This window comes from Aspergillus stella-maris (genome assembly GCF_047715825.1).
Source record: "Aspergillus stella-maris strain CBS 113639 unplaced genomic scaffold BDV14scaffold_4, whole genome shotgun sequence".
Lineage (NCBI taxonomy): Eukaryota > Fungi > Ascomycota > Eurotiomycetes > Eurotiales > Aspergillaceae > Aspergillus > Aspergillus stella-maris.
Window position 1 is genome coordinate 696,839 of NW_027396798.1, and position 24,256 is coordinate 721,094.

The following is a 24,256-nucleotide window of genomic DNA, read 5'->3' on the forward strand; positions in this document are numbered from 1 at the left end:
ACAGTACTAGCGGCGGCGCTAAAATAAGCGCGCGCCAGTCAAACTCCCGCCCCGAAAAAGTCTCCCCGAACTCAATCCAGTCCGATCCGCCCATACCACGCACCCCAGCATCAAACCTCCACGCGAACATCAACCCATCAACTGAACGCACCAGATAGCGTTATTGGACGCCCAGCATGCGTCCCTCAATATCACCCGTCCTCGCCTCCCTGGCAAACGTCTTCCGCATCCCCCTATCACAATCCACACTCCGCCCGACGATTCCTCTCCTCAACCCGACTGCGAAACCCACGTCTTCATCGCCTATCCAAGCGCAAGCTACGGCTTCGTTCTCGACGACGAGTGCGCTCATGAAGAGGAAAAATAAGGGTCCCGGTGTTGATCCTAGAATTAGTTCGTTCTTCCAACCTACCTGCCATTTCACGCTCAACCACCGCACCACAAACAGAAGGACAGGCTAACAGATTATCTCTGCAGCGAACATCCGCTACTTCCTCTTCCACCCCCTCACCCCCCGCCCCCTCCGCTTCAGTCGAAACCGCTTCCTGCGACACTGGACGATCCACCGCGCCTGGCAAATGCACATGGCGAACCGGCGCCGCGCGCATCAACAGGAGCTGCAGAGGCAGTGGCAGGCTATGAATGCTGCGTGCGAGGAGTTGAGGACCGGTGCTGGTGATGGCGGCCGACTGTTCAGGAAGAGTATGATTAAGACGGGTATCTTCCGCGATATGTTTCCGATTGAGTATGGACGGTTGCAGACAGATGGGCCTGGAGAGGGATGGAATCATGAGTGGAAGAGGGAGGATGCTGTCAAGGGGTATAAGCGGTGATTGTTGATTGCTTTTGAGTTGGATGGATTGGGTGTATATCTATTACTGATGGTTTCTGTATACTAGACTTGAATTGATATTGTATCTTTTTGTGAGTTTGCAATGGATGATTGATGTAGCTATAGCAATCGATTGAGAATAATGATGAAGATACAACGATAATCAAGGAGGGAACTCGGAGTGCCCGTGATAGAGAACCACCAAGAGGTAAAATGTAGGGAACGGTATGGGTATCCGGAACGAGATCGTTGAACGTGGCTGGAAGAATGGAAAAGACAGGGAAAGCCAGATTTTCAGACACAAGATCGAAGAAAAGAATAACAGAGAGAGAAGAGAAGAACGAAAGAAAATAAGTCACAAGAAGGGAAAGCCGCCAGACGCCAGATATGCAAGATATATCAAATCAAGTCAACTCAAATCAACCATCCAAGAATTTATCAACTCGTCATTCTCCGTTTTTTGAGATCCAATCTACCGCAGCCAGCCAGTCTGCACCCTGACGCTAGGCATGGAAGGCGTATAGAAGAAATGTTCGGTTTGTTCGTCCATCGAGCTCGGAATCGTAGGGGAAGTCCCCACCGTATTATACGTATAGCCGTAGGGCCTGTCATAGAACAATACAACATGATGACTTCCGCTTATCGAACGTGAGCAGGGCGGCGCGGGTTGCGGCTTCAAAGACGTCGTCCACGCCTTCTCCGGTTAATGACGAGCACTCGAGGTATTTCCGGGCCTTGATCTGCGTCGCGGTTTCGCTCCCTTCCTTTGGTGTCACAAATCGGAGCGACTTCTTTCGCATTTCCTCGATCGCACCGGGGTTCTCGCGGAGATCCTTCTTCAGTCCGACTAGGATAATGGGTACGCCGGGACATCGCTCGTTCGCTTCCTCGATCCACTGCACAGAGTGTGGGTTAGTATGCGGTTTGTAGACCTAAAGGACGGAGTAAAGCGGCAGCGACGGACCTTGTGTCTAACGTTCTCGAGTGAATCTGGTGTATCGACGGCGAATCCGATCAGGATAACGTGGGCTTTTGAGTAGGCTAGTGGCCGCAAACGCTCGTAATCTTCTTGACCGGCTGTATCCCATAGCGCTAACTGAACCGACCGACCGTCCACTCTGCAATCTGTAACGTAGCTTTCGAATACCGTTGGGACCTGGGGGATTGTCAGACGCCGTGGGGAGGATAGGAAACGAAGAGAAGGGTGCGACGGACGTAATGCTAGGAGAACAATTAGCGACTGGTCATCAAGTTCCAGTATAGAGACAAGCAACGTACTGTAGGGAAGTAACCCAATGTAAAGACACTCAACAGACTTGTTTTCCCACAAGCGCCGTCGCCGATGATCACCAACTTCCTACATGGGGGTTGATAGGTCAGCACGATTCCTGGCGAACGAAAGCCACGTGCAGTAGAGACAAAAGTCCCAGGAATAACGAGAGCACTACCTTCGCATCACATTATCGTCCTGTTGCTGGGCCATTGTGCCGGTTGAGATGGGACAGAGGACTCAGACGCCCTTGAGATAACGCGGAGGGCGAGAAAGGCAATCGACAAGGCAGAAACCAAACGGGCGGAAGCCCTCAGAGCAGCGGCTCGATCGCGGAGGAATAAATAGGCAGTCGGAGAGTGATCCTGGAAGATACCGGAGATAGATGCAGAGAGGGGAAAAAGCAGGCGAGCTGAGAAGGTGAAATCAATCAATCAAGCAGTCCCCTCCTCCTTAACAGCATTGACTAACAGCCCAACACTAAGAAAGTACTACTGACAAGTAAAGCAGCAGTCGCCGACGGTCTGGAAGGCGGTCGACGGAGGCTGACGGAGGGTAAGACCAAGACGAAGATAAACACTTGCAAACCCGACAGGCGAGAACAACTTTTTATAACAGTGTAGAGAGGTTGATGCTATTATTATTAAAAGTGCTTTGGAGGAGCGCCATACCCACTTTCAGCTCTGGAGTGGGAGGTTTGTCTCAGTTGTGCTTCTATTTTGATACATGCCAGTACCTAGTCCTGCACCCTCCGTATTCTGGCTGTCGCCGTAACATGAAGCCCTCATGCTTCGCAAGCCCGACAAAAAGCAATGAAAAGCTGTCGTGGAGAGCAATGAATGGCAAACGCTGCTTCTCCACTGGTTGTCTGACGGTTTGTTGTATGCGCTGGTGGCCTGAGCTTGTCACAGTGGTGGTGTATTACTGTATTTAGTAGTTTTCACAGCTATAAGCCTATGAAGGCCTATTACTAGAGCGTGGTAGTAATAATGCTTCCAGTTCAGCCGCTGACTTCCACCTTCAGTCAAACCCAATAGCTTAAACACGCCATTGGCACCCTTGGTAGACTCAAGGTTCGTCGCTTGGTGTTGGGCTCCCAAGGTACATCCTTACAGGGCGTGGAACGAAACCTTCATATAGCAATTAATTGCGTGTTTACAGTATACTTTTTTTGTAAATTGTATCGTAGTAAATAAGTAGGTAGATTGGTAGGTAGTACAACCAGACATGCGCTCGCTTATAGCGGCTATCCAGGCTATCCCTTTGCGGGCAGCGGCAGGGCAACCATCCAGAGCCTAACTCCGGCGTCAATCCAGTCATACTCGCTCGTCGGCAGAGGTATCCTCCTCCTCTCACTCTTAGTATTACCACCTCTTCGACACTCGTTACCACTACTCTCTCTCCGGCCTCACGCGTCGCCCAATCTCCTCCCCCGTCCCAGCCTGTCTTGTCAAGCCGCCCGGTCAATTTCCACCCCTCTCTCCGCCCTCACTTGGGGGCATTGTACCTTGGCTCTCCCCACCAGCCACTGGAGGCCGCTTTTCTTTCAATCGCGAGTTCACGCTTTGGTCTTTCTCTCGTCTCACACTCTCCTTAATCTTCATTTCGCCTGTCGGTCCTGGGCACTTGCTGGTGAGCTTTTTGATTTTTTTTACTCTCAGCGTTCTTTCTCCGGGAGGCTCCTGCTTCCGCCCTCAGTGTCCCCGACATCTCTGACCATTTTGCTCCGCCTTCTCCAACAGCTCCTCCTGTGGTCGGACTCAAGAACCTTGGAGGCTTAGGTGTCTGCACCTATCCCTGCGAAAAGAACATATGATTCCATGCCTACTCACGCCACGTCCGGACCAGCTGCTAGTTCCACAATGTCCAGTCATGGGCCCGTAACGGCGCCTACACCTTCTACGAACCCTGAAAACTCAGTCCCCAGCGACTCTCGCAGTTCTTCGATGCCAGATACGAAACCCGCCTCAGTGAACCGGAAGAAGCAAAAGCGGAGGGAGAAGGCTCGTTTGGCGGCCGAGCGCCAGGCGGCAAACGGACATGCGCCTAGTGACACCTTAGGTTCAAACGGGCCGCGCTTGGTCGTACCGGACAATCATGTATCGAACGGACCCGAACTTGATGGTGAAAATACGAGTGAGGCAATGCTAAATGGACATGGTCCCGACCTCCAGGAGCCCCCTCGCCCTTCCGATCACGGTCTGGATGATGCGCAAAGAACGACGAGTCGGAAATCAAAGAAAAAAAGAGGGAAGAAGGCCCGGAACGGATCGCAAGCAAGCTCGACTCCTCTATCGACCCCTTCCATCTCGATTTCGCACACGCTACCCCCGCCTTTACCCCCGCATTTTGGTCCTCAGACGGCACGGTTGAATAGCAAGGAGCGCAATCTTTGGAACACCACGACATCGGAAGAACGAGAAAATATCAAGATGTTCTGGCTAGAGCTAGGCGAGGAGGAACGCCGTCAGCTTGTCAAAGTGGAAAAGGATGCCGTCTTGAAGAAGATGAAGGAGCAGCAGAAGCATTCCTGCAGCTGCACTGTATGCGGTAGAAAACGGACGGCGATTGAGGAAGAACTCGAAGTTCTATACGATGCCTATTACGATGAGCTCGAACAGTACGCCAACAATTCCTCGACGCTTGAAGGAGGGCCTGCTATACTTCCGCCGCCTCGATTGTACCATTCACCACTACGGTCACCTCAACATCCACATACGCAAACGCACTTTCACCCTCCACGGAGTCAAATACACGAACTACCCGAAGATGAGGAAGATTTGGAAGAAGACTACGACGAGGATGAAGAGGATGACGAACCCTACAGTGACGAGGAATATGAGGACGAGGAGCGAGCCGCGCAAGCCGACTTTTTCGCATTCGGTAATAGTTTGACTGTCAAAGGTAAGAAAGACACCTGGAACTATGGCTTCTTCTTTTCGCTTGTTGAATTCGGGGCTGATTTTGCGCTTCGTCTCTGCTTCGTTACATTCAGATGGTATTCTCACAGTTGCAGACGATCTGTTAAGGAATGACGGGAAACATTTTATTGACATGATGGAACAATTGGCAGAACGCCGCATGCAGCGTGAAGAGGATATGCAGTACAACGTGGCTGCAGCACACCAGAATCTTCACAGTGGTCACAATCATGGCCCTTTGGACGACGAGGACTATGACGATGAAGAGGAAGAAGAATACGAAAGTGGGGAGGAGGAAGAGTTTGAGGAGGAAGATGACATGGTTTGCTCCAACCACGTTCTTGTGTTATTCACTAGCATACTGACAAACCCGTAGGACACCATGACGGAAGAACAGCGCATGGAAGAGGGCCGACGCATGTTTCAGATATTTGCAGCTCGGATGTTTGAGCAGCGGGTATTGACAGCATATCGCGAAAAGGTAGCCGAACAACGCCAGCAGAAGCTCCTCGAAGAACTCTTGGAAGAAGAGAATCAAAACGAGCAGCGAACTGCCAAGAAAGCTCGAGAGGCTGAAAAACGCAAGGAAAAGAAGAGGCTGGCAAAGCTAGCAAAGGACGAGGAAAAGGCTCGAAAAGAGGCAGAGAAGGCGGCGGAGGAGGCTGCTGCTAAAGCCGAGCAGGAGAAAAAGCTGGAGGAGCAACGGAAGAAGAAAGAGAAGCAACGAAAGGACCGGGAACTCGAACGGAAGGCCCATGAAGAGGAGCGCGCTCGGAAAGAAGCTGAAAGACAGAAGCGTTTGCGAGAAGAACGAGAGAAGCAAGGAGAGATTGAGCGGAAGCAGCGTGAACAGAAGGAACAGGAGAGGAAACGGAAGGAGGAAGCCCGGCAAAAGGAGCGCGAGGAGCGTGAGCTGAAGGAGCAGCAGGCCAAGCAAGAACGTGAGCGCAAGACCCTGGAGGAGCAGGCCAGGCAACAAGCGCAAGAAGAGCAAGAGAGGGTCAAGAGGGCATCGAACCACATGCCCGTGCCAGGATTATCCGGACACCAACAGTCTCCGCTCCCTTTTAACAATCATGTCCCCAAAGCTTCAACACCCGTCAAAGGCCGGCGCTCTTCACAGCATGGGTCACACAGCTCGTCCCCGCGGTCCCAAACGGCCAGCGCAGAGGCGGTTCCGGTGTCTCCTCGCTCCATTCCCCTGTCCCAATCCTCGGGGTCTAGTGGTATCTCTAAGTTAGGACCTGGCCACTCCATGCTCCACCATCCAGGAACGCCCATGTCTCCTTTGGGTAGAGCTCATCCTCCTGGCTTCTCTCCTTCCGCTCTTCCGGGCATGCCAGGTGTAGTCCGGGGACCGCCGTTGGGCCATGAACTACCTTCCTACCCTCCGCACTCGAGTCCCTACATGAACCAGCTGCGAGGGTTCCCCGCCCCCAACGGGATCGCGGCACCTCCAGGGATCAACGGGGCTCGTCCAATGCAGCCAGGCCGAGGGTTCCCGGTCGATGCTCCCGGTCTTCCTTTCCATGCTCAACCTTTCCCTGGCGTGTTCTCGCAACCTGGTGGCTTACCGCATGGCCATTCAAGGCACCCTTCCAACTCCTTTGAAAGATCTCCGCTTGACACCAGCTCCCAGCCATTCCCGATATCCCGCCCAAGCCCTATCAAACGCCCGCCCAGTACTCAACAAGAGCAGCACAATAGTCGAAGGGATGTAGACGGCCTAAGCGCGCAGCTTGGCAGTAGTGCACTGCTTGATGACAGCGATGTTCCCCTCGCATCGTCGCAACTCTCTCAATCTCTTCCGGGATCAACACCTGCTGCGTCAATGCCTGGTCCTACGCGCGCCAGCTTCACTGGCTCATCGCTGTTCCCGGAACCTCTGAGCGGTGAGTCAATATCCTCTTTTGATAAAGGCATAGACTGACGATTTCCCAGTGGCCAAACATGGCAATTTCCCTGTGAGCCCTGTCGTGGGAAACAATCCTTGGGCCCAGCCTTTTGGAACCTCCTTTCCCGGCAGTTCAACATGGGGCTACATGCCTGGTTAGTACTTGTGATTTATACTTGAGCTGTTTTATGATTAACATGGGAAACAGGGAACAACTGGTCAAACAACAATAACGCTTTCGGTGCCGGTATCCATCATCGCGCACATACGTCCCGTCCGGTTTCGATTCGACTCTGGATAATCCAAGCCTGCAAACAACTGAGCACGATGAGCCCTACGAAGGGTACAGATGGTTTCCAAGAAGTGAAGGCGGTTCTCCGCCAAGTTGAGCAGATGCGACCTCCGAACGAGCCATCCATCTCTCTCAAAGAAATGCTTGACATCTGTGATACAGAAGGCAACGCTACGAATGGAGGCGGGTCGTTCACAATCAGGAGTAACTCGAATGGAGATCTAGTCAAGTTCGAGCCGGACACCAATAGCACGACTAGCCACCGAGGTAGCATTGCCCCCGGCGAAATTGGAAGCCCTATTCCAAGCAGCACTGTCCCAGCCATCGGCGGGCTTGGCTTCGGCACACCCCCAACCTCCGCCCTCCGACAATTTTCTTCTCCAACCTCGGGTTTTTAGTCTAGGCGTTCTTTATGGGGAAAGGATTTTCATCAATCAGGCTTCTGCATCAATGTTTCGGGATGAGCTATTCTCCTGCATTGACATCGGTTATTATGGGTCAAGGTTCAGCGTTATCTCATGTTTCCTCCTATTTTCTCTCATCTTTCTCACTTCCTCCTCTCACTCCTCCTTGCCATACCTCAATCCATCCTTTCTCCGCCCACTGTACGCATGCCGTGCTACGATATGACCCTCTCTCCCTTTCCCTCTTCCTACCCACATCCCTGTTATGAAACTCATTGTTCGTGTCATTACACTACCATTTCTCGCTTTCGTTTCCCATCGCTGTGCTGTGTTCATTCAATCATCCATGGGCATTGTTGTCATGTTGCGTGTATTTTTTATCCTTACTTTACCCTAGCCTGTCTCACGAGAGAGAGACAAGGTGCATGGTTCTTTCTTATCCTCCATCAAGAACTTACAATTGCATACACACTCGAGGTTTCATACCTCGTGGATTCTCAAGATTCTTACCTTCATCTCATGATCATATCGTAGTTTTTGGTATCTAGTCAGACTCGGTGGGGGATGAGTAGAGATTACAGCGGGTTTGATAGTGCCCATCGCGCCTTCCCTTGCCGTCCGTCCCAAATTGTTTCTTCCTACCCTGAGACAGCACCTCGCCAGTCGCTCCTTCCCTCTTCAAGCTGAAGGATACACCTTTACATAGAAAGAGCAACCCGCGTCGCCGCGCCTTCCTAACTCGAATCAATTGTCAGACGCTCCTTCCTTGACATGAGTGGACAGGATACGCACCTGCCTCTCTCGGATACGTTGACTGCCAGTCGCACTTTCCCAAAGTTCCTGAGCAATGCTCGGATTTATTTTAGGCAAGAACGACCCTCGGTGTCACACAGCTCCTTCCTATCCCAGATAAGTGGCCAGGGCTATCCGCGCCTTCCTAAATCGTGGTATGTTAGTTGCTCTTTCCTTTCTCAGTGCTCAAGTACTCGTCAATCGCGCCTTCCTTGCACAGCGGTTGAGGACTATCTAAGGACAAGGCAAGAGCGACCCAATACCGCAAACGACAATACCTTCCCTAGCACTGAAGCAAAGGTCGCAAAAAATAGCGTCTACTTTACAAAGGAAGCTCCTAGTGAGAGGATGGCACAGAAGGTTTATTCTTTGATGATCAAGCATGGAGGTATCATACTCTGGTGGAATAACGAAAAGGCTTGGGTGAAAATTGAAAGGAGAAAGGGAATCTCTTGGGCACAGATACATACAGACGTACAATTGAAAACAAAGCATGACAGGTACACCAAGCGTGAGACTAATGCATGGCTTGGCTGAAAAATAAGGGAAACACTGCGGTATAAACTTATACAGCATTAAGACATAAATGGTTGGCTGAAACGAGTAGGCTGAATCTAAAGGCTTAGGTCCTAGGATCTGTAACAACACCCTCATACTCTCTCGTGCGAATGTACTCCAGCGTGCGATGGAAGTGTTTCTTGGGGTTCTCGAGCGCCGGGTTCGGGTCGTCCTGGTCCGTCTGCAGGTTTGAGTGGATGAGTTCAATCAGGCCGTTGAGGTATTTTGTCGTGACGGTCTCGTTTTGCTGGTCAAAGTAGTATACGTAGCGGTTGAGGATCTCGACAAAGAGTTCGACGGAGACGGCGGTGTCCATGCAGGCGTCTGCGACGCGGAGGGCACGCTGAAGACATTCGAGGACGCGCTTGCCATCGCGGTAGAGCTGATTTTGTTAGTATATGTAGAAAAAATAGAACAGAAAGAGGCTTACATTCTTGGGGTCTTCTTCGCCGCGGTGCGGGTTCTCAATGACCCACCAGAGATGACTGGCTAAGTATACTGCACGGCATTGATCTGGCTTCTTGAGGAGTTTGCTGCCGTGGAGAGCGGCCTTGGTAATAAGAGTATCGTAATTTTCTTTGGAGAAGCCTCGGCTGCCGTGAAGGGCACCGGCAATGATGCAGACAGCTTGAAACTGGGCGCGGGAGTCGCTAATGGAGTCTTCGTAGATGGTAAAGGCTTGCGCGAAGAACTCGTAACTGAATTCTTCAAAGCCGGTCTGGTCGGCTACCTCACCGCACATGACGAAGAGACGGAGCGCCAGATCAGCGCATCCGGGGTTGACGCGCTGGTATAGGTTGTTGACGCATTGGTGCATGAATCGGTAAAGTGCTGATGATTGTGATTGCCAGTTGTCATCGTAATGCTCGCGAGACTTGAGTTTCCGTGCCAGACGAATTGAAGAGCTAACGATAGCGGGGAAGGTGTATCGAATCCTCTCGTTGCCATCCAGGTAGGCCTTTCGTGTCCCTTGAAGAAGCTTGAGCTGGGTATCATTGTCTAAAGCCTGTAGCAAGTGTATAATCCTGGCCAGCCACCCTTGCTCTTCAATCGTCTCATCTGACTCGCCTCGTCGCTGTGATCCAGGGTAGCCACCTCCCTGCTGGACCCCCTCTTTGATAATTACCCTAAGAGCCTGTAGTACACGGTCCAGGTTCTCTGTGGTGGTAATTAGTGTACGGTTCTTGAGCAGACTTCGGGCGATTTCGCCCGCAACGGCTCGCCGTGTGGGATATGTCTGAGCGGAAAGGAGAGGGAGGTAATGCGGTAGTGCCAAGGCTGTGAAGATTGAAACGTATGAGCGGAGCGGCGCAGTGAGAAGGTGGAGGAGGTTTTGCTGTGTAGGTGCGGCGTGTAGATCGGCGTGGTCAGTGAACTCGGCTGTCTCTTTGGTAGCAAATTGAAGAATCTGGTCGACGTATTCGAGGTGCTCAGGGTAGGTGTTGAGCGCAAGGTTGACGAGCGAGACAAGCAACGCCATGGTGTCGTGGATAGGAAGTCCGCGAGACTTGATGAGGTTGACAACCTGCTCATAGAAGATATCGTAGAGCTTAACATCCTGAGGCGCGGTGGGCTTTTGATCCTCATCGCCCCCATTTGTCGTAGGCTCCTTGGCCGGTTGCGTCGTCTCTTCGGCTTCGGCTGGTGCCTGTTCAACGCCATTCTCCTGAGTAGTGGCTTCGGCGGCTGGTTCCTTGGGCTTGTCCTTGATTTCTTCGGAGATCTTTAGATTCTCGAGGAGCTTGGTAACGGCCTCTTCTTCCTTTTGTTGTCTCGTCTCTGGATCGGTAGATGTCTCGTTTTCGCGAGCAGCATGGGATGAAAGGCGGTCCATAAGTCCTATCACAATCTTTTTCAGATCCACATGAGGGTGTAACCGCGCAATGGCTGAGAGCAAGTAGTCGAGCGTATGTAAGTGGAATTCATCCGGGAACACCTTTGTAATCACTGCAATCGGTTAGCATTCGCCAAAATCAAAACATGGGTATATTCACCTTCAAGCAGATACTCTTGTGCTAGAACATCCCGACACTGAACAACCTGCTCCAACAGCGCCTGCAATATTCCAGATTTGTACGTCTCCAGATCCACCAGTTGGCTCAGACGAACAACATTGCTCCCAACCAACAGCTCCAGCTCTCGGCGCTCCTGCATCCGCTTCTCTCGTTCCCGGGAAGGACCCTGGTGTTGTAGTCTAACCCATAGCTTGTTCATTTCCACGAAATTCGTCAGGACAAAGTTGATTGAATCCTGGAGGTTCCCCTCAGGGCCGTCTCCGGTCCCCGACGGTAGGTAATCCCTCGCCTGCCCGGAGAGGTAGTATCGCAGGAATAACCCGCGTATTGGGTGCTGTACACCTCGGCTCATCTCCATCATATCCTTCATGATCTCTTTGACGGGAGCATCTTCGACGGACATGTAGACGGTTCCGACAGTGATCATGAGGTACAGTCGGGGGACAATGTTGCCCGCATATTGAACCAACTCGTATAGATCCGCGAGATGATTGACGGGGTGGTTTTCTTTTAGGTAGACGGAGAGATGGCGCAGGGCGTCGAAGACGGCCATGTACAGTTCGTAGTATTGCTTGGGGCCTAGACTTGGTGTTCGGAGCTCAGAGACCAATGTCGACCTAAACAATTAAAATAATATCAGAATTACCATTCCTGCAAGTATCGCAAGCGGAATGGCATCGCGCGACACCATCCCGCTGTTGCCTGAAGCTCAAACTCACCCGCATTTCAGCGCATCCATCAGCTTCCCCGGGGTCTCGAGGCATTTCCGCATCATGCCTGATTGCTGGCGCACTACCCCCAATGCCTCCTCCAGGAGGCGGCTCTGATCTTCGGAGGGCGCTACCGAGGTGGCCATTGTGGTTATCTGGTGTGGTCTGCTGAAGAGGGGAGTCCGGACTCTAGAGCGGAGGTAGAGAGACGTTGGGGCTTAGGCGGTAAACAGCTGAAAGGGGGAGGGGCGGAGCGATGACAGGGTCGAGGTAGAGAGAAGAGCTGCAGCGGAAAGTTCAAAAGGGGTTTTAATTTCCATAGACAGAGAAAGAAGGTGAATTAATGGATTAAGAGGCGTTGGAGGTGAGCGTTGCTGGAGTGGAACTGTCATAATGCCATTGACTTGGAGGCGGCAGGACATGCGACCAGCAGGTACGTAATGTATCACGGCCACTGTATGATTACATTAAATACCACAACTCACTTGCATCTACCGGAAACTTGTTGTAATTTCAATACAATATTCATTCAGTCTATAAGCTCCGATCTATGTAATCTGTATAACAAGGCAGTAAACAACATGATGAAAAATCCGAAAAAAACGCCAGATGTGCCTCTCATGACAAGTCAATCATCTCGTTCTCAAAGCATCTTATCATATAAACCATTAAATCCGTCAATCTTCGTTTGTCATGAAAGTAAGCCACCAAAGTGTAGCGATGGTCAAAGTAGTAAAAAAGACATCCAAGAATAGTCAAGTTCCCAATATCCCCCTTAGGTGCTAGCAGCAGAGTACCGTTTTACGCCCTAGAGGCGGTGCCGTTGTAGCTGCGAGCCTGAAAGGCAGAGGTAGTGGTGTTGAAGAGACCACGTGAGGAAAGAGCACCCTCGGTAGCGTTGACACCACGAGCAACGAGCTGGGAGTAGGCGGAGGTCTCATTGCGGCGGGCCTTGACACGCTCAGGCAAGTTGCCCTCAATAACCTTCAGCTGGGACTCAAGGGAGCGTCCAAAAGCACGAGCGAGTCTGTCCAAGCCACGGGGAGCAGTCTCTTCTTCCACAGCGGGAGTGGTAGTCGGGTAAGCAGAAGCACTGGTGCTCCAGACTGGGGAAGAGGAAGGGGCAGCATATCGAGCAGCAAGCTCAGGAGTCACAGTTGGGGTGGCAGGCGCACTTGTGCTCCACACAGGAGAGGAGTAGGACGGAGTGTAAGCCCGAGCAGTGAGTTCAGAGCTAGAGCCACCAAAGAGCGAGGAAGGGGATGAGAAAGCCCGAGCAACGAGTCCAGAAGCACTGGTGCCCCATGCGGCCGAGGAGGAGTAGCCGCGAGCAGCGATTTCGGGAGTAGGAACTGGGTAAGCAGCAGGACTGCCGCTGAAAGCGCTAGAGCCCCATATGGCCGAGGATGAAGGCGAGGTGGTGGGAGTTGCAGGGACAGTAACTGTCACTGTCTGCGCAGGAGCACCGGGCAGAGTGACCGTCTGGACAACGGTCTCTAGGGCCGTGGGAATAGGCTGAGGGTCCGGGGCGTCTCCAACGTTGACGACATTGTAGTCTGCACTTCGGCGCTGAGCAACTGCACTAGAAGTGGGAACAGGGGTCGAAACGAGAGGAAAGGCGTTGGAAGTAAGAGCGAGAGCGAGAGAGATGAGCGCTGAGGTGTGCATGGTGCCGTCGGTTGGTAGTAAAAACAGAAATGATATTGGAAGCAACAGAACAATGAGTGAAGACAAGTAAAAAAAGAAAATCGTAAGTGAGACTGCTAGTTAAACAGTCCTAATGGTATGATTGCAAAATGAAGAGATGTTGTTGATTGCAGAAAAAACCCTGGAGAGACCTAGCCCTTAAAAAACCCAGGAATCAAAAAACCGACGGGCTGGAAGCACGGGCAGGAAAACGCTCAGAGGCGCCAAAGCGTGGATCTATCTTGCATAATGATCGGCCGACTAGGCCCATCATATTCGAGCATAATGGCAGCTGGCGCGTCCCTGACGGTCTGGATGACAGCTCTCAGCGGGTATACAGGAGGCTGGGACAACCATGGCAACGACCAGCCACAATCTTTTTTGGTGAAGACCGCGGGATTGTCGGCCCAACGCACATCATTTCATAGTGATGCGGTAATTGAGAAGATTTGAATCAAGATCTAGATTGCATCTTATGTTTTATGCCGAATATTTTTGATTCCGTACGGAGTAGGTATGGACGGAGGCAGACGTTTGAGACCCTGTGCTGTGGCTGTGCGCCAACTGTGGCGCTCAGAGTCAGAATGCCCACTCTGAGCATGGCGATGCAGCACTGATGGGTCTTGCACGCAGGCAAAATTGAGATGCTCTATTCTTAGTACGAATTACTCGTCTGCCTACTCTATAATCTGTATACACTTTGTAGGGATTTGGACGCGCAATGCTCTGCTGTGTCACCCAACTATGTTTATGCAGAGGCTAAAGCTTACATGCATGCAGCCTATCGTTCGATTAGTATATCCTGCATAAATCTGATGTTTTATACTAGAATATAGCGAAGCCCTTCGACAATATGCCTCGTACATGCTAAGAAGTCATCAATCAAAATTCGAGGCTTCAGTGTGTCCACATTCGCAATGGCCTTGATTCGCAGATCAGATATTGCATCGCGAAGAAATCCGACAAATTTGATCCAGAAATAGCGACAAGCATCTATTCAGACTTGTTGCTGGCACCTCAGTTATGCATGGCGTTCTGAGATAGCATTGCTCTCTGCCGCCTCCCTTGCATCCGTCCATGCAGGCTGTATAACGCATACGTAATGTATCTGGCGGTCGATATGGCCAAAACCTAAGCCAATATCAACAATGATGGGATTACAGCGCCAGGTCTTCAATTCTAAGCAAGCCGCATCCCAAACCAGCAGCAGCCCATCCTGCGCATGACTGATTAGGGTTCCACGCCAGCGCCGTGACGTGTGTTTCTTCCTCGTAGATGGTGACCATCATAGTTCCATTGACCATTTTGCGATCGCCAGTCATATTGCGCATGAGACTAATACTTTCGGCGCGATAGCCGTCATAGAATCGACTCGTTCCGGAAGTATTTGGATTCGAGTTGTTTCCTCGAGCCCAGGTATGTGAGAACCAGGTCTGCTGCCACTGCTTCTCTTTGGAATGCAGAAGCCTTCGGAGAGGGTTTGAAGCAATTACTGAACCTCCAGTGCAGCCAAGGAGGACGCTCGGGTGCCAGGGACTGCTGCTTGCCAGAGCAGAAATGGTGCTCGGCAGCCTGGCGACTGCTATTGTTGTGTAAAAGCGACGCGTGGTCAAAAGGCGCGCAAAGTCATTTTCGTCACTCGAAATGAATGAATGTAGCCATGGCGAGTATGATAGATATGGCGATCCCACTCTCATGCGGCCTGTCTCGACTGTGTCCTTGTTCCAGTCGAGGACTGAAGTCATTCGTGTCTCTCCATCCATGGATGTGGTGGCTATTAGATCGGCGTGAGTCGGATATGCAGGCGCGATATTAAGTACATACGTCGAATGAAGGGGGTGGTAGAAGTAGGGTAGAGGACTACCCTCTGATTGAAGCTGACTGGAGGGTGGCGCGATGCTCCAAATGGCAACGAATCCATTGGCACAACCTACAGCAATATCGCTCGGCGATAGCCATGCCACACATGTACAAACTGTAGATGCGGGCTTCGCCTCAAAGAGAGCAGAGCTGGCTTTGTCTGCGGTGCGTTAGTCATGTTCCCGACAATCAATGCTGGACTTACAGAATTCGGTGCTGGTAGGGTCTTTGCTGACTTTTGCGTCAATGACGCGGACATAGCCATCGCTCCAGATACCAGCAAGAAGTCCTAGATTTTTGTAATCGCCTTGTTTATCTTCAGGTTGCGACTCGCGAGGCATAGGACACCAGACCATTCGCCTCAAGTCGCCCCACTCGGTTGCCAGGACCAAGCGTAGTCTAGGCTGAGAATCCATGTACATTGATTTTGTGAGCTTGCCACCCTCTGTAGCTTTGAAAGCCCATAGTTGCAGCGCACAGGGGTACGGAGCCGATGGTCGAAATGCCGGTGCTGCATGGTCTTTTAGAGGATCCGGAATCGCCTCTTTCTGCTCTGCAGATATCGGAGCAACCGCAGCCAAATATTGTTCAGAATCACTTTGATTTGGCACCCACGCTACATTTTGAATGCGCTGGCCAATATTGATTACCCAGCCCTGGCGTTTCTTCTTCCCCTGTTTTGGCGTAGGCTGTTTTTGCAGTTCTTCCCACGCGTCTCCAAAGTTCAGAGTGTCGTACTGGGCTAGATTGAACTCCATCTGACTGTCAGCAGGCCCTACCAACACTGTGTGTTTTCCTTGTTTCGGCGTAGGCAAGTATGTTTGACGAGCCTCGTTTTCTGTGATTTTTTCAAGACGCTGGCGCTCTCTCACCCCATTCTCAGAATACCAATCCCACCCACTCGATCTCTCTTTTTCCATCTCGTCAGGCTCAACACCGAACGTCGACCCATACCCATAATCTCTCAAGCTCTTCGCCTCGTCTAACGACACCTTTGTTGGAAACGTAGAGTCGGTCCCGCGACTCCACCGGTCTCTCGCGTACAAAATCGACAGGATATCCCGCTCATCCAGTCCAAATGTCACCTGCAAATGAATCGACTTGCCCACGTGCTCAAGCGGATTCCAGTTTCCTCGCGAGTGCGTCTCTTCACCGGTAAGTGCGATGGTTCCATCCGGTAGCCGATTTTTGGCTGTCTTGGGTAGATCAAGTGTCGTTCGCCTCCTACTCGGCTTTGGAGGAGCGCGGGCTTTGGGGCGGCGCTGTTTCGATTCTTCGGCCTCTTCAGCGGCGGATAATGCGGGCTCGTCTGCGTCTACCATCTCGACGTCATTCTCACCACCACCGTCCTCATCTTGGGATGGCTCGCCTTCGTCGTCGTCTTCCTCTTCTCCCTGCGCCTGGAATTCCTCATCGGAATCATTGTCATCATTTCTGCGCGCTGGCTTCTTGCCTTTGTCGCGCGGGGTCCCATTTGCTTCATCTTGAGGATATAGATCCGGATCCTCATCACCCAGAGGCTCAATTGTGTAGCTCTTTCGGACACCGGATAGGCGACCCGATCTACGAGCTGAGGGCATGCTTGGGTCTTGATGGCTCTTCAAGTTGTTTTGCGAAGCCCTTAAGCATTTCTGCGGGTGGGTGCTTGACTGGATAGAGCTAGTCTAGCATTTGCTTAGATCAGAATACCCATGGTATCAATCTCAACCTGAGCCGGATATTCCTCGAAAAGATGTGAGTATCAGAAGATGTAGATTGAAGAATGCAGAGATGCAAGAATGCATAGCTCCTTATCAGGACTAGCGTATGTCTTGGCGCTCTTTACGCCTTGTGACGGTATTGAATAGCCAATGGCACCGTAGAAGGCGATCTAAAACGTAATTTGCGTAATCAGCCTCGTTTTTGGGAGTTGGTCAATTTATATAGTTCTAGGACTTGTATTCGAGAATATTAGAATAGAGTGATGGCTCATATGGTCGCATGTCTTTGACTAGGTACTGATCTCACGGTGGGCTGTACTATCAGCAGTGAACGTGCTGACTCTACCCCGCCAAGTTCATAGCCAACAAGCTTCAAGTCAACAACTACAAAGTACTACTGTCACCATGGCGTCGTATCCAGGAACCCTTCACAACTATGCAAGTCTTCTCCAATTTTTCTTGCGGACGCATTGCTAACCTCTGCAGGCCCCCCGCCTGGTGGCCTTCGAATTCGGCTCTCAGAGCACCCCCAAGACAAACAGTCTCTTGTTCATTGGCGGTCTCACAGACGGCCTCTATACCGTCCCATACGTCGAGAAGATTGCAGAAGCTCTAGAGCCAACAGACTGGTCCATCTTCCATCTCCATCTCTCTTCGTCATACGGTGGCTGGGGCATCGGCAGTCTCGACCGAGACGTCGAAGAAATCGGGCAATGCGTCGACTATGTCCGCAAGCTAAAGCAAAAGTCTTCAATTGGCACTCCCGGGAAAGTTGTCATCATGGGCCACTCTACAGGGAGCCAGGATGTCCTACACTATGTGCACTCGGTCAACCCGCTCCCGCGCAATCCCGATGTTGACGGCGTACGCGGCCTCACCCGTCCCGTCGTGGATGGTGCAATCATGCAGGCGCCCGTATCAGACAGGGAAGCTTTGCTGGATATTGTAAAGGTGAGTCCGGAAGCTGGCGAGGCGTATGACAAGCTGGTCAAGTTTGCGCGGGAGCAGCCTTCCCGTACGCTTTGTCCTTTGGATTTGACGGGGTTGGTTGGGTTGGACCCTCACACGCCGGTTAATGCGAGGAGGTTCTGGAGTCTTGCGAGCCCGGAGAGTCCTGCAAAGCCATCGGAAGATGACTTGTTCAGCACGGACACAACCGATGAGAGTCTTGCCAAAACCTTTGGACAGGTTGCGAAGCGGGGTTTGCTAAGAGGGGCCCTTGTGGCGCTTTATTCTGGGAACGATGAGTATGCGCCGAAAGTAGTTGACAAGGAAGCTTTGCTGGCGAGGTGGAAGCGTGCGACGGATGCTGGTGGGGAGAAGAAGTGGGATGATGAAGCTAGTGGGATAATCCCTGGAGCAAGTCACAATGTCCGCAAAGAAGGACAGGAGTGGTTGATCGAGCATGTCCTCGGCTACATACAGCGGGTTTGAACAAAATGTGATTATCACGATTTAGGGTAATATAATATACAAGACATAGGAAAGTAGATGTGGTCATCACAGACACGTGGAAAAAGGAACGGCCAGAAAAAAAGAAAGAAATGTATAAACAAAATCAAACCTTGAGCCAGAGGTTGAAAACACCCTTTAGATACTCCACAATCTCAGAGCCCCCGAGCTTGCTCTCTCCGTACAACCGGTCAACGAAGGTGATGGGGCACTCTGCAACCTTGAATCCCATGGCCTTTGCCCTCACCATCATTTCCATCTGGAAACTGTAACCCTTGCTCTGCGTGCTGGAGATGACCTTCTCCAGAACACTCTTCTTGTACAACCGGAAACTTCCCGTCAAATCGCTAACACCAGGCATGAGCATCACATCGGCAATCAAGTTGGCAGTGCGAGATGTGAACTTGCGGAAGAGGTCCCAGCCGTATACACCACCTTGGATGTTCTCGCGGCTGGCGTACCGCGTGCCTGTGACAATGTCGGCGTCTGTCTCCTTTTGGATGCGAACCATCTCCGGGATGAACTTGGGGTGGTGGCTGAAGTCGGCGTCCATGATGATAACGTAGTTTCCGGTAACGTATTGCAGGCCGTGAACGTAGGCGGTTCCGAGACCGAGCTTGCCAGCGCGAGGCTTAAGGACGATGTGTTCGGGGCCCCAGACTTTTTGGAGCTGTTTGGCGATTTCGAGGGTGCCGTCGGGGGAGCCGTCGTCGACGATGATGACCTCCCATTCTAGGTTGCTATTGAATGTCAGTTTCATCTCTTATAGCCAGCGTCAAACTCAGTTCAATTCGATCGATCGATCGATAAGGCTCATGGTAGGGGTGCTCACTTCTCTCTGAATGTCCGCTCCAGGAGCCAGCAAATAATAGGGAGGTTGCGCCGCTCATTGTAAGTCGGGAGGATGACGGAGTACTTGTTGCCCTTTGAAGCCATTGTGGAATTCGGAAAGCGAGCAGCAGAGTAGACTTGCGACGATGCAATTGCTTCAAAAAGACCAGATTGATGGAGAGCTTCAAGTTGGGGTGCTCAGGAACAAAGACGCGGGAGATCCGCCGCGGTCGCTCGAGCTCCTTGGCTAAATCTGGCCCGAACGCGGACGAACTATACACCAAGTTTCACTCCACTACGAGAACTCAAAGCTTCCAACGCAGGAATTCAAAGTGTTCAACACATCGAGATATATTATTCATATCGTACATTTGAGGACAACTAAAAAAGAAACAATTGCAAACACTGAACTGGCAGCTAATACCCCTCATTACCATCCAACTTTCCCCAGAACCCCTTGCCGACTTTCCCCTCATCCTTGATGCGGTTGTAAGGCTTATCAAACCTCTGATCAATATCTGCATTATGCTGTTTCACATCCTCGGGGACATCAGGCTTTGTGTTCCCATCAGCATCAACATTGGTGGACTGCCGACCGTCTGTGATCGTGGGCTTCGCGTTGTTCGAGGGCCTCGTCGAAATGGTCTCTTCGATCTCGCCGTCATCTGCGCTCCCGGACTTGGAACCTGACTGCTTGTATGCGGGCTGTGTCTTGCTGCTGTTTTCCTTGCTAACGTTGGGGGGTGGTGCGCCTGACTTGGTTAGTATATATAGATCGCAGAAATGTTTTAAGAAAGGAAAGATAAACCAGGATGCTCAATATCGCGAGTCGGCCTGTTCCTATCTTCCTGGGGGTTGGTCTCGCCATCGCCGTAGGTGCTCTGACCGTTGAATCGCTGCTGGATGAAGATTGGGAACCGGGAGGTTGTAGGGTTGATGGCTCGGATTGAGCGAGTGCTGCGGAGTAGAGAAGTCATGGTTGGTGACATTGTAGATGATTTTATGCGTGTAAGTAGTTTGCAAGAGGTCAGGGTAAGTTAAGAGCTACAATCTTTTATATGAGGGAGCTCTGAAAGGCGTGCTGGGAGTGATGGTCGCCGCTCGCCGCGTATGACGGGTCGTAACGTCATACTTCTGGCTCCGGATGATCCCCCCATACTCCTTAGAATGCCCGTAGATTTATGCGGTTGGTATAAGTCATTAGTATGTATATATTATGAGAGCTTTGACTCGCTTGGATCTTGTCACATTATCGTGATATACAAAATAGCGTATATATAGAATAAGACTGGACTTGGCAGTTGTTGGTGCTGATGTACAGTTCTAGATAGCACAACACAACCTAAGAAACACGAAGCAGAAATCCAGCGTCATCAAACAACAGAAACGACTGGGTGGCGAGAAAACCCTTATGCACCATGGTGATTCCATATAACGCCGTATGCATGGCCAATATAAGTATAATAAACGAGAGTCGAGATCCAGTCGAAGCATAGCACAGCACTGCAAAGGACAAAAGCAAATGATATCATAAATCCATAGGACGACCAGAAAAAACAAAAGGGTAATAGCCAAGCAAAAAAGATACATGCCATCCTAGATGAGGGCAGAGAAAGCCGTCGCGCCGAAAAGTACATGTAGACCACACGAGAATTGGCCCAAAGGTTCATAAAAGCACCATAGAACCGCCTGTTAACGCCGCCGCTATTGTCCAGCTGTCTGAAATTCGAAATAGTTGATGAAGCAGAGCAAACTAATCGGTCAATGAAGCACAATAACAAATACTTTGATATTGCGCTTTTGCCGTATAAGTTTGCGTGGCGCTGCCCTTGACAGTCGTTGTCGGCGTTGGCTCGTTCACACTGATGCCGATCGTTTCGGGAGACACAGTTTCAAACGAGCCATTGTCCATGATTTGCATTTGTTGACAGTAGGGGGCTTGTGCATCAGCATAGTCTCGCTTTTCCTCCATCTTGATCCTGCGCGGGTAGTTTGACACTGAAGAACTACCCGATGACCTCTTTGAGAAGGAGTCGGCCGTGTAGACTTTTGTATCGTCATCGCTATCTTCGCTGCTCGAGCTCGTGTCAGTGGTCGAGTATCGTGACTCTTTGGTTGTTTGGTTAATGTATAGGAAGAATTCCATGACAGTGCTGTTCCACCAGCAAAACCATGGTCGGTCTCCGACTTCGGTTTGGCGTTTGCGATGGTGTACGGCAGCGAATACCTCATCCTCGGAAACTGTCCGTCTGGAAACATCCGATGATGAGAATGTATCCTCAGGGACCGCGACCAACTTGTCAAAGTAAGTAAAGAAAGATAGGGCAGGTCCCAGGCTAAGGTCGCTGGTGTCCATCACTAAATCAAGTGGTAGGGACGATTCAGTAAAGAACGGCGCCTGGGCACCATAGGTCAACGACGTGGTTAGCGGGTTGCTGTCAAACTCGATCTTCCTGTGATCTTTGTCGCCGCCGACTTCAATGGGGATAGGTTTTGAGTTGTAGCATCCCCAAGACGGCGTTTGATCTTGATCCTGGATACAGAACTTCGATTGATTCTTCGGTTCTGCAGGAATAGCGAATTTTCCAGTCGGAATGGCTGGCATACCAGTCGGGGTTCCGGAAATCGGTGTTGCATCTGTTTTTGGGGGCACCACTTGGGTTACAACGGTATAATCGGAGTCATCGCTCGCGTCTTCTGCAGCCTTCTTAGCCCCCAGGATACCGCCAATGGCACCTCCTATGCTTCCTCCAACAATCATTACGACAGACACCAAGACCAATGTCCAGACTGGTAGTCCACAGCAAACCTTCTTCTTTCCCCTTCTCTTCAATTTTTCCTCGAATGCCATGACTCCGGTTGGTGCCGGTTCATCCGGAGCACCACCACTACTACCACCTCCTCCTCCTCCTCCAACTTGAATAGTAGGCTGACCAGCAACCAACGTTCTCGAAGATACATCCGACGTAGCGGCATCTCGTTCAGTGTTACCGTTGGGTTGATCTGGAATCGGTGGAACGTCGGGAAGTGCAACAACAGTTGCTTCTAACTTGGGAGAAGCGCCTTCTGGATAACGAGAATAAGGCGGAAGCTGCTCAGTATAGCCGTCCGGACCGATTAGATCGCCAACATCATCAGCAGCGCGGTTAGGCGGTCGTTGATACGCTTCTTGGCCGTGTCCGGGGAAACCGAGAGGTATGACCGAATCTTCCAAGCCTTCTTCAACAACAACATTCTGGGAATACATCGCGTAAGGGTGTTGGGGACCGTTTGATTCAACCAAAGGCGCATCGACCGGGCGGATAGTCGAGGTGGTGGCCACGCTGGGTGAGCGACTAACGCCGACCTGCGGGTACATCGCGTAGGGGTGACTGGGTCCAGTGGCACCGGTATAAGGACTGAGAGCTCGGGGTGGGATGGAGAAACGGGATGATGTGCTCTGGCTGCGCTGCGCTGTCGAGGGTGCTGTTGAATTCGAAGTGACAGAATTGCGATATGTTAAATCTCCTTTCTGAGGTAGACTAGACCGGTGAGGGGTATCATCCTCGAACGAGACTCGAGCGTCATCTCGGAAGGGGTTCTCTAGCGGCTCATCATCTGTCGCGGTGGTAGTAAATGGCTTCTGTTGCTGATGGGGTAGCGAGCCTCGAAGGGTGTGTGATGAGGCAATGGAGGATATCGACAGACTCCGAGGCGTGAGAGTCACTTGTTCGGGATCTATAGGCTCTAGAGAATATTCGTCCGAGAAAACGTTGGGATTTGAAGAGCGAGCAGGAGTAGACGGGTGATGCATTGAATCGGTGTTGGCGGTTGGCCCCGACCGAGATCGAGAACCCTGCGAGAAGGAGCGAGTGTGATCGGAAGATAGACGCCCAGACATGGCGTTATACAGCCCTGACGGGCTTCTTGGTCTGCTCGGTCAATATTAACGAGTTGTTCGACTCAATCCGTCACCTCAAATGGACTGTGAATCACGCTGGCGACTGCACGGCAAAGGAGTGATCGGAACGGGCGCGGAGGGGCTGGAGGGCGAAAGATTGGATATACCGCGACCCAGACGTCGAAGCAAAAGGCTGAAGGATGTAGCGGGAGCGGAAACGGCAGCAGAAGCCAGGGAGTATGATCGTAAAGAGGGCGGGATGGCTGGTGGTCGGTGGTTGATGAAGAAGGCAGATCTCTAATTCGAGAGGAGAGAGATTGAGAGAGAGGGAGAGAGGGAGTGGCAGCCTGAGGAAGAAGGATTCCAATTCCGGCCTAGCCTGATCCTGGCCTTGGCTGAGGGAATTACCCAGCCAAACTCACTTCTACAAATTTCGGCAGCCACTCTCCAGCTACATCACTCCGTTGTTTAGTGGAACAGTTTAATTCTTGAAGAAAGTCTGGTTATCTCCTCCATTGCCGCAGATCTATTAGCATGGCGGCTTTTACTACTTGCCGATCTAAGTCATTGTCGTCGACTCGTTCGCTTTCCACTTACCTCGATTATTCTTAGCGATTCATGCTGCGCCTCAATTCTCAGCTCTTGAATCTCGCACGAAACGCTTCTCCCGGGACGTCTTCGGTTGGTGCATCGGACTAGCACACTTTTGAAGCGATGCGGAAGAGCGAGCGGCAACCTATCATCGTGACAGCCATCTCGGAACCATGTCACTAAACTTGGTCGTTCAACCGAGTGTTCCCCGCCGGTCCTTGGCATCATGAGTGGGTGTTGGGGGCAAGGATTCTAGGAACACTGCAACCTCAGCAACCAACATCAGGACCACTGATGCTGCGTGATGACTAGATCATGAATTGGCATCTGAAACTCTGTTATAACAATAAGTTATTCCTACAACATAACTCAAAAGGACGCAGAACCATGGGAACAGGGCGTGGTGGAACCCCAAAAAAGGGACCCTGTGTTTGTAGCCCTGCAAGGCTGCAATAATCCCTTAGCATTGTCCGCGGCAGATAGCGCTACGTATCTGCCTGAACCCGGAAAAGCCCCGGTGTGACAGATGGTCCCTTGAAGATATTGAGGACTTCTCCGCATTCCAGAA

At 51.4% G+C, this 24,256-nt stretch overlaps 11 protein-coding genes across 11 annotated transcripts; 3 read left to right on the forward strand and 8 right to left on the reverse strand.

Annotated features, from left to right (window-relative positions):
* The first annotated feature begins 21 nt into the window (after positions 1–21).
* BDV14DRAFT_86965 (mitochondrial 54S ribosomal protein mL40) lies at positions 22–966 on the forward strand. Its single transcript, XM_073777739.1, has 2 exons — positions 22–393; positions 478–966. Exons 1-2 carry the CDS (start codon positions 177–179, stop codon positions 831–833), a joined length of 573 nt encoding a protein of 190 aa, XP_073632700.1. The 5' UTR covers positions 22–176; the 3' UTR covers positions 834–966.
* A 474-nt stretch (positions 967–1,440) lies between these two features.
* rho2 (putative Rho GTPase Rho 2) lies at positions 1,441–2,315 on the reverse strand (the record flags this gene model as incomplete). Its single annotated transcript, XM_073772348.1, has 5 exons — positions 1,441–1,728; positions 1,797–1,988; positions 2,048–2,053; positions 2,111–2,189; positions 2,281–2,315. The coding sequence occupies 5 exons, from the start codon at positions 2,313–2,315 to the stop codon at positions 1,441–1,443; spliced, it is 600 nt and encodes a 199-aa protein (XP_073632701.1).
* A 1,097-nt stretch (positions 2,316–3,412) lies between these two features.
* Positions 3,413–8,091, forward strand: BDV14DRAFT_165156 (putative stress response protein Nst1). The gene is made up of 6 exons (XM_073767306.1): positions 3,413–3,734; positions 3,951–5,006; positions 5,098–5,345; positions 5,400–6,915; positions 6,965–7,072; positions 7,126–8,091. Exons 2-6 carry the CDS (start codon positions 3,965–3,967, stop codon positions 7,605–7,607), a joined length of 3,396 nt encoding a protein of 1,131 aa, XP_073632702.1. The 5' UTR covers positions 3,413–3,734; positions 3,951–3,964; the 3' UTR covers positions 7,608–8,091.
* Positions 8,092–8,694: 603 nt separating this feature from the next.
* On the reverse strand, positions 8,695–12,062 carry BDV14DRAFT_165158 (vacuolar protein sorting-associated protein 35). Its single transcript, XM_073767307.1, has 4 exons — positions 11,698–12,062; positions 10,958–11,595; positions 9,394–10,910; positions 8,695–9,345 (listed from the first exon to the last, which is right to left on the reverse strand). Exons 1-4 carry the CDS (start codon positions 11,832–11,834, stop codon positions 9,028–9,030), a joined length of 2,610 nt encoding a protein of 869 aa, XP_073632703.1. The 5' UTR covers positions 11,835–12,062; the 3' UTR covers positions 8,695–9,027.
* A 142-nt stretch (positions 12,063–12,204) lies between these two features.
* On the reverse strand, positions 12,205–13,563 carry BDV14DRAFT_165159 (uncharacterized protein). Its single transcript, XM_073767308.1, has one exon. The coding sequence runs from the start codon at positions 13,354–13,356 to the stop codon at positions 12,490–12,492; it is 867 nt and encodes a 288-aa protein (XP_073632704.1). The 5' UTR covers positions 13,357–13,563; the 3' UTR covers positions 12,205–12,489.
* A 616-nt stretch (positions 13,564–14,179) lies between these two features.
* BDV14DRAFT_87014 (transcription factor TFIIIC subunit TFC6) lies at positions 14,180–16,979 on the reverse strand. The gene is made up of 2 exons (XM_073777740.1): positions 15,440–16,979; positions 14,180–15,394 (listed from the first exon to the last, which is right to left on the reverse strand). The coding sequence occupies exons 1-2, from the start codon at positions 16,812–16,814 to the stop codon at positions 14,532–14,534; spliced, it is 2,238 nt and encodes a 745-aa protein (XP_073632705.1). The 5' UTR covers positions 16,815–16,979; the 3' UTR covers positions 14,180–14,531.
* A 166-nt stretch (positions 16,980–17,145) lies between these two features.
* BDV14DRAFT_87025 (uncharacterized protein) lies at positions 17,146–18,430 on the forward strand. Its single transcript, XM_073777741.1, has 2 exons — positions 17,146–17,372; positions 17,421–18,430. Exons 1-2 carry the CDS (start codon positions 17,340–17,342, stop codon positions 18,366–18,368), a joined length of 981 nt encoding a protein of 326 aa, XP_073632706.1. The 5' UTR covers positions 17,146–17,339; the 3' UTR covers positions 18,369–18,430.
* On the reverse strand, positions 18,431–19,445 carry BDV14DRAFT_87028 (dolichyl-phosphate beta-D-mannosyltransferase). Its single transcript, XM_073777742.1, has 2 exons — positions 19,219–19,445; positions 18,431–19,126 (listed from the first exon to the last, which is right to left on the reverse strand). Exons 1-2 carry the CDS (start codon positions 19,320–19,322, stop codon positions 18,493–18,495), a joined length of 738 nt encoding a protein of 245 aa, XP_073632707.1. The 5' UTR covers positions 19,323–19,445; the 3' UTR covers positions 18,431–18,492.
* Positions 19,446–19,551: 106 nt separating this feature from the next.
* Positions 19,552–20,359, reverse strand: BDV14DRAFT_87039 (uncharacterized protein). The gene is made up of 2 exons (XM_073777745.1): positions 20,104–20,359; positions 19,552–19,969 (listed from the first exon to the last, which is right to left on the reverse strand). Exons 1-2 carry the CDS (start codon positions 20,204–20,206, stop codon positions 19,635–19,637), a joined length of 438 nt encoding a protein of 145 aa, XP_073632708.1. The 5' UTR covers positions 20,207–20,359; the 3' UTR covers positions 19,552–19,634.
* Position 20,360: 1 nt separating this feature from the next.
* On the reverse strand, positions 20,361–20,888 carry BDV14DRAFT_87038 (uncharacterized protein). The gene has a single exon (XM_073777744.1). It carries the CDS (start codon positions 20,805–20,807, stop codon positions 20,541–20,543), a length of 267 nt encoding a protein of 88 aa, XP_073632709.1. The 5' UTR covers positions 20,808–20,888; the 3' UTR covers positions 20,361–20,540.
* On the reverse strand, positions 20,889–23,245 carry BDV14DRAFT_87037 (uncharacterized protein). Its single transcript, XM_073777743.1, has one exon. It carries the CDS (start codon positions 23,095–23,097, stop codon positions 20,971–20,973), a length of 2,127 nt encoding a protein of 708 aa, XP_073632710.1. The 5' UTR covers positions 23,098–23,245; the 3' UTR covers positions 20,889–20,970.
* Positions 23,246–24,256: the final 1,011 nt, after the last annotated feature.

Excerpts from the sequence above, each read along its gene's own strand:
- BDV14DRAFT_87038 (XM_073777744.1), bottom strand. The coding sequence starts at position 20,807 with ATGTATCTTTTTTGCTTGGCTATTACCCTTTTGTTTTTTCTGGTCGTC.
- BDV14DRAFT_87025 (XM_073777741.1), top strand. The coding sequence starts at position 17,340 with ATGGCGTCGTATCCAGGAACCCTTCACAACTAT. Across the intron at positions 17,373-17,420 it reads CAGGAACCCTTCACAACTAT|GCCCCCCGCCTGGTGGCCTT; the intron begins GCAAGTCTTCTC and ends TAACCTCTGCAG.
- BDV14DRAFT_165158 (XM_073767307.1), bottom strand. The coding sequence starts at position 11,834 with ATGGCCACCTCGGTAGCGCCCTCCGAAGATCAGAGCCGCCTCCTGGAG. Across the intron at positions 11,596-11,697 it reads ATGGATGCGCTGAAATGCGG|GTCGACATTGGTCTCTGAGC; the intron begins GTGAGTTTGAGC and ends TTAATTGTTTAG. Across the intron at positions 9,346-9,393 it reads GCGAAGAAGACCCCAAGAAT|CTCTACCGCGATGGCAAGCG; the intron begins GTAAGCCTCTTT and ends TAACAAAATCAG.
- BDV14DRAFT_87014 (XM_073777740.1), bottom strand. The coding sequence starts at position 16,814 with ATGCCCTCAGCTCGTAGATCGGGTCGCCTATCCGGTGTCCGAAAGAGC. Across the intron at positions 15,395-15,439 it reads CCCTACCAGCACCGAATTCT|ACAAAGCCAGCTCTGCTCTC; the intron begins GTAAGTCCAGCA and ends AACGCACCGCAG.
- BDV14DRAFT_87028 (XM_073777742.1), bottom strand. The coding sequence starts at position 19,322 with ATGGCTTCAAAGGGCAACAAGTACTCCGTCATCCTCCCGACTTACAAT. Across the intron at positions 19,127-19,218 it reads GAGCGGACATTCAGAGAGAA|CAACCTAGAATGGGAGGTCA; the intron begins GTGAGCACCCCT and ends GACATTCAATAG.
- BDV14DRAFT_87037 (XM_073777743.1), bottom strand. The coding sequence starts at position 23,097 with ATGTCTGGGCGTCTATCTTCCGATCACACTCGCTCCTTCTCGCAGGGT.
- BDV14DRAFT_86965 (XM_073777739.1), top strand. The coding sequence starts at position 177 with ATGCGTCCCTCAATATCACCCGTCCTCGCCTCCCTGGCAAACGTCTTC. Across the intron at positions 394-477 it reads CGGTGTTGATCCTAGAATTA|CGAACATCCGCTACTTCCTC; the intron begins GTTCGTTCTTCC and ends TTATCTCTGCAG.
- BDV14DRAFT_87039 (XM_073777745.1), bottom strand. The coding sequence starts at position 20,206 with ATGTCACCAACCATGACTTCTCTACTCCGCAGCACTCGCTCAATCCGA. Across the intron at positions 19,970-20,103 it reads CATCCAGCAGCGATTCAACG|GCGCACCACCCCCCAACGTT; the intron begins GTCAGAGCACCT and ends TAACCAAGTCAG.
- BDV14DRAFT_165159 (XM_073767308.1), bottom strand. The coding sequence starts at position 13,356 with ATGCACACCTCAGCGCTCATCTCTCTCGCTCTCGCTCTTACTTCCAAC.
- BDV14DRAFT_165156 (XM_073767306.1), top strand. The coding sequence starts at position 3,965 with ATGTCCAGTCATGGGCCCGTAACGGCGCCTACACCTTCTACGAACCCT. Across the intron at positions 5,007-5,097 it reads TAATAGTTTGACTGTCAAAG|ATGGTATTCTCACAGTTGCA; the intron begins GTAAGAAAGACA and ends CGTTACATTCAG. Across the intron at positions 5,346-5,399 it reads TTGAGGAGGAAGATGACATG|GACACCATGACGGAAGAACA; the intron begins GTTTGCTCCAAC and ends ACAAACCCGTAG.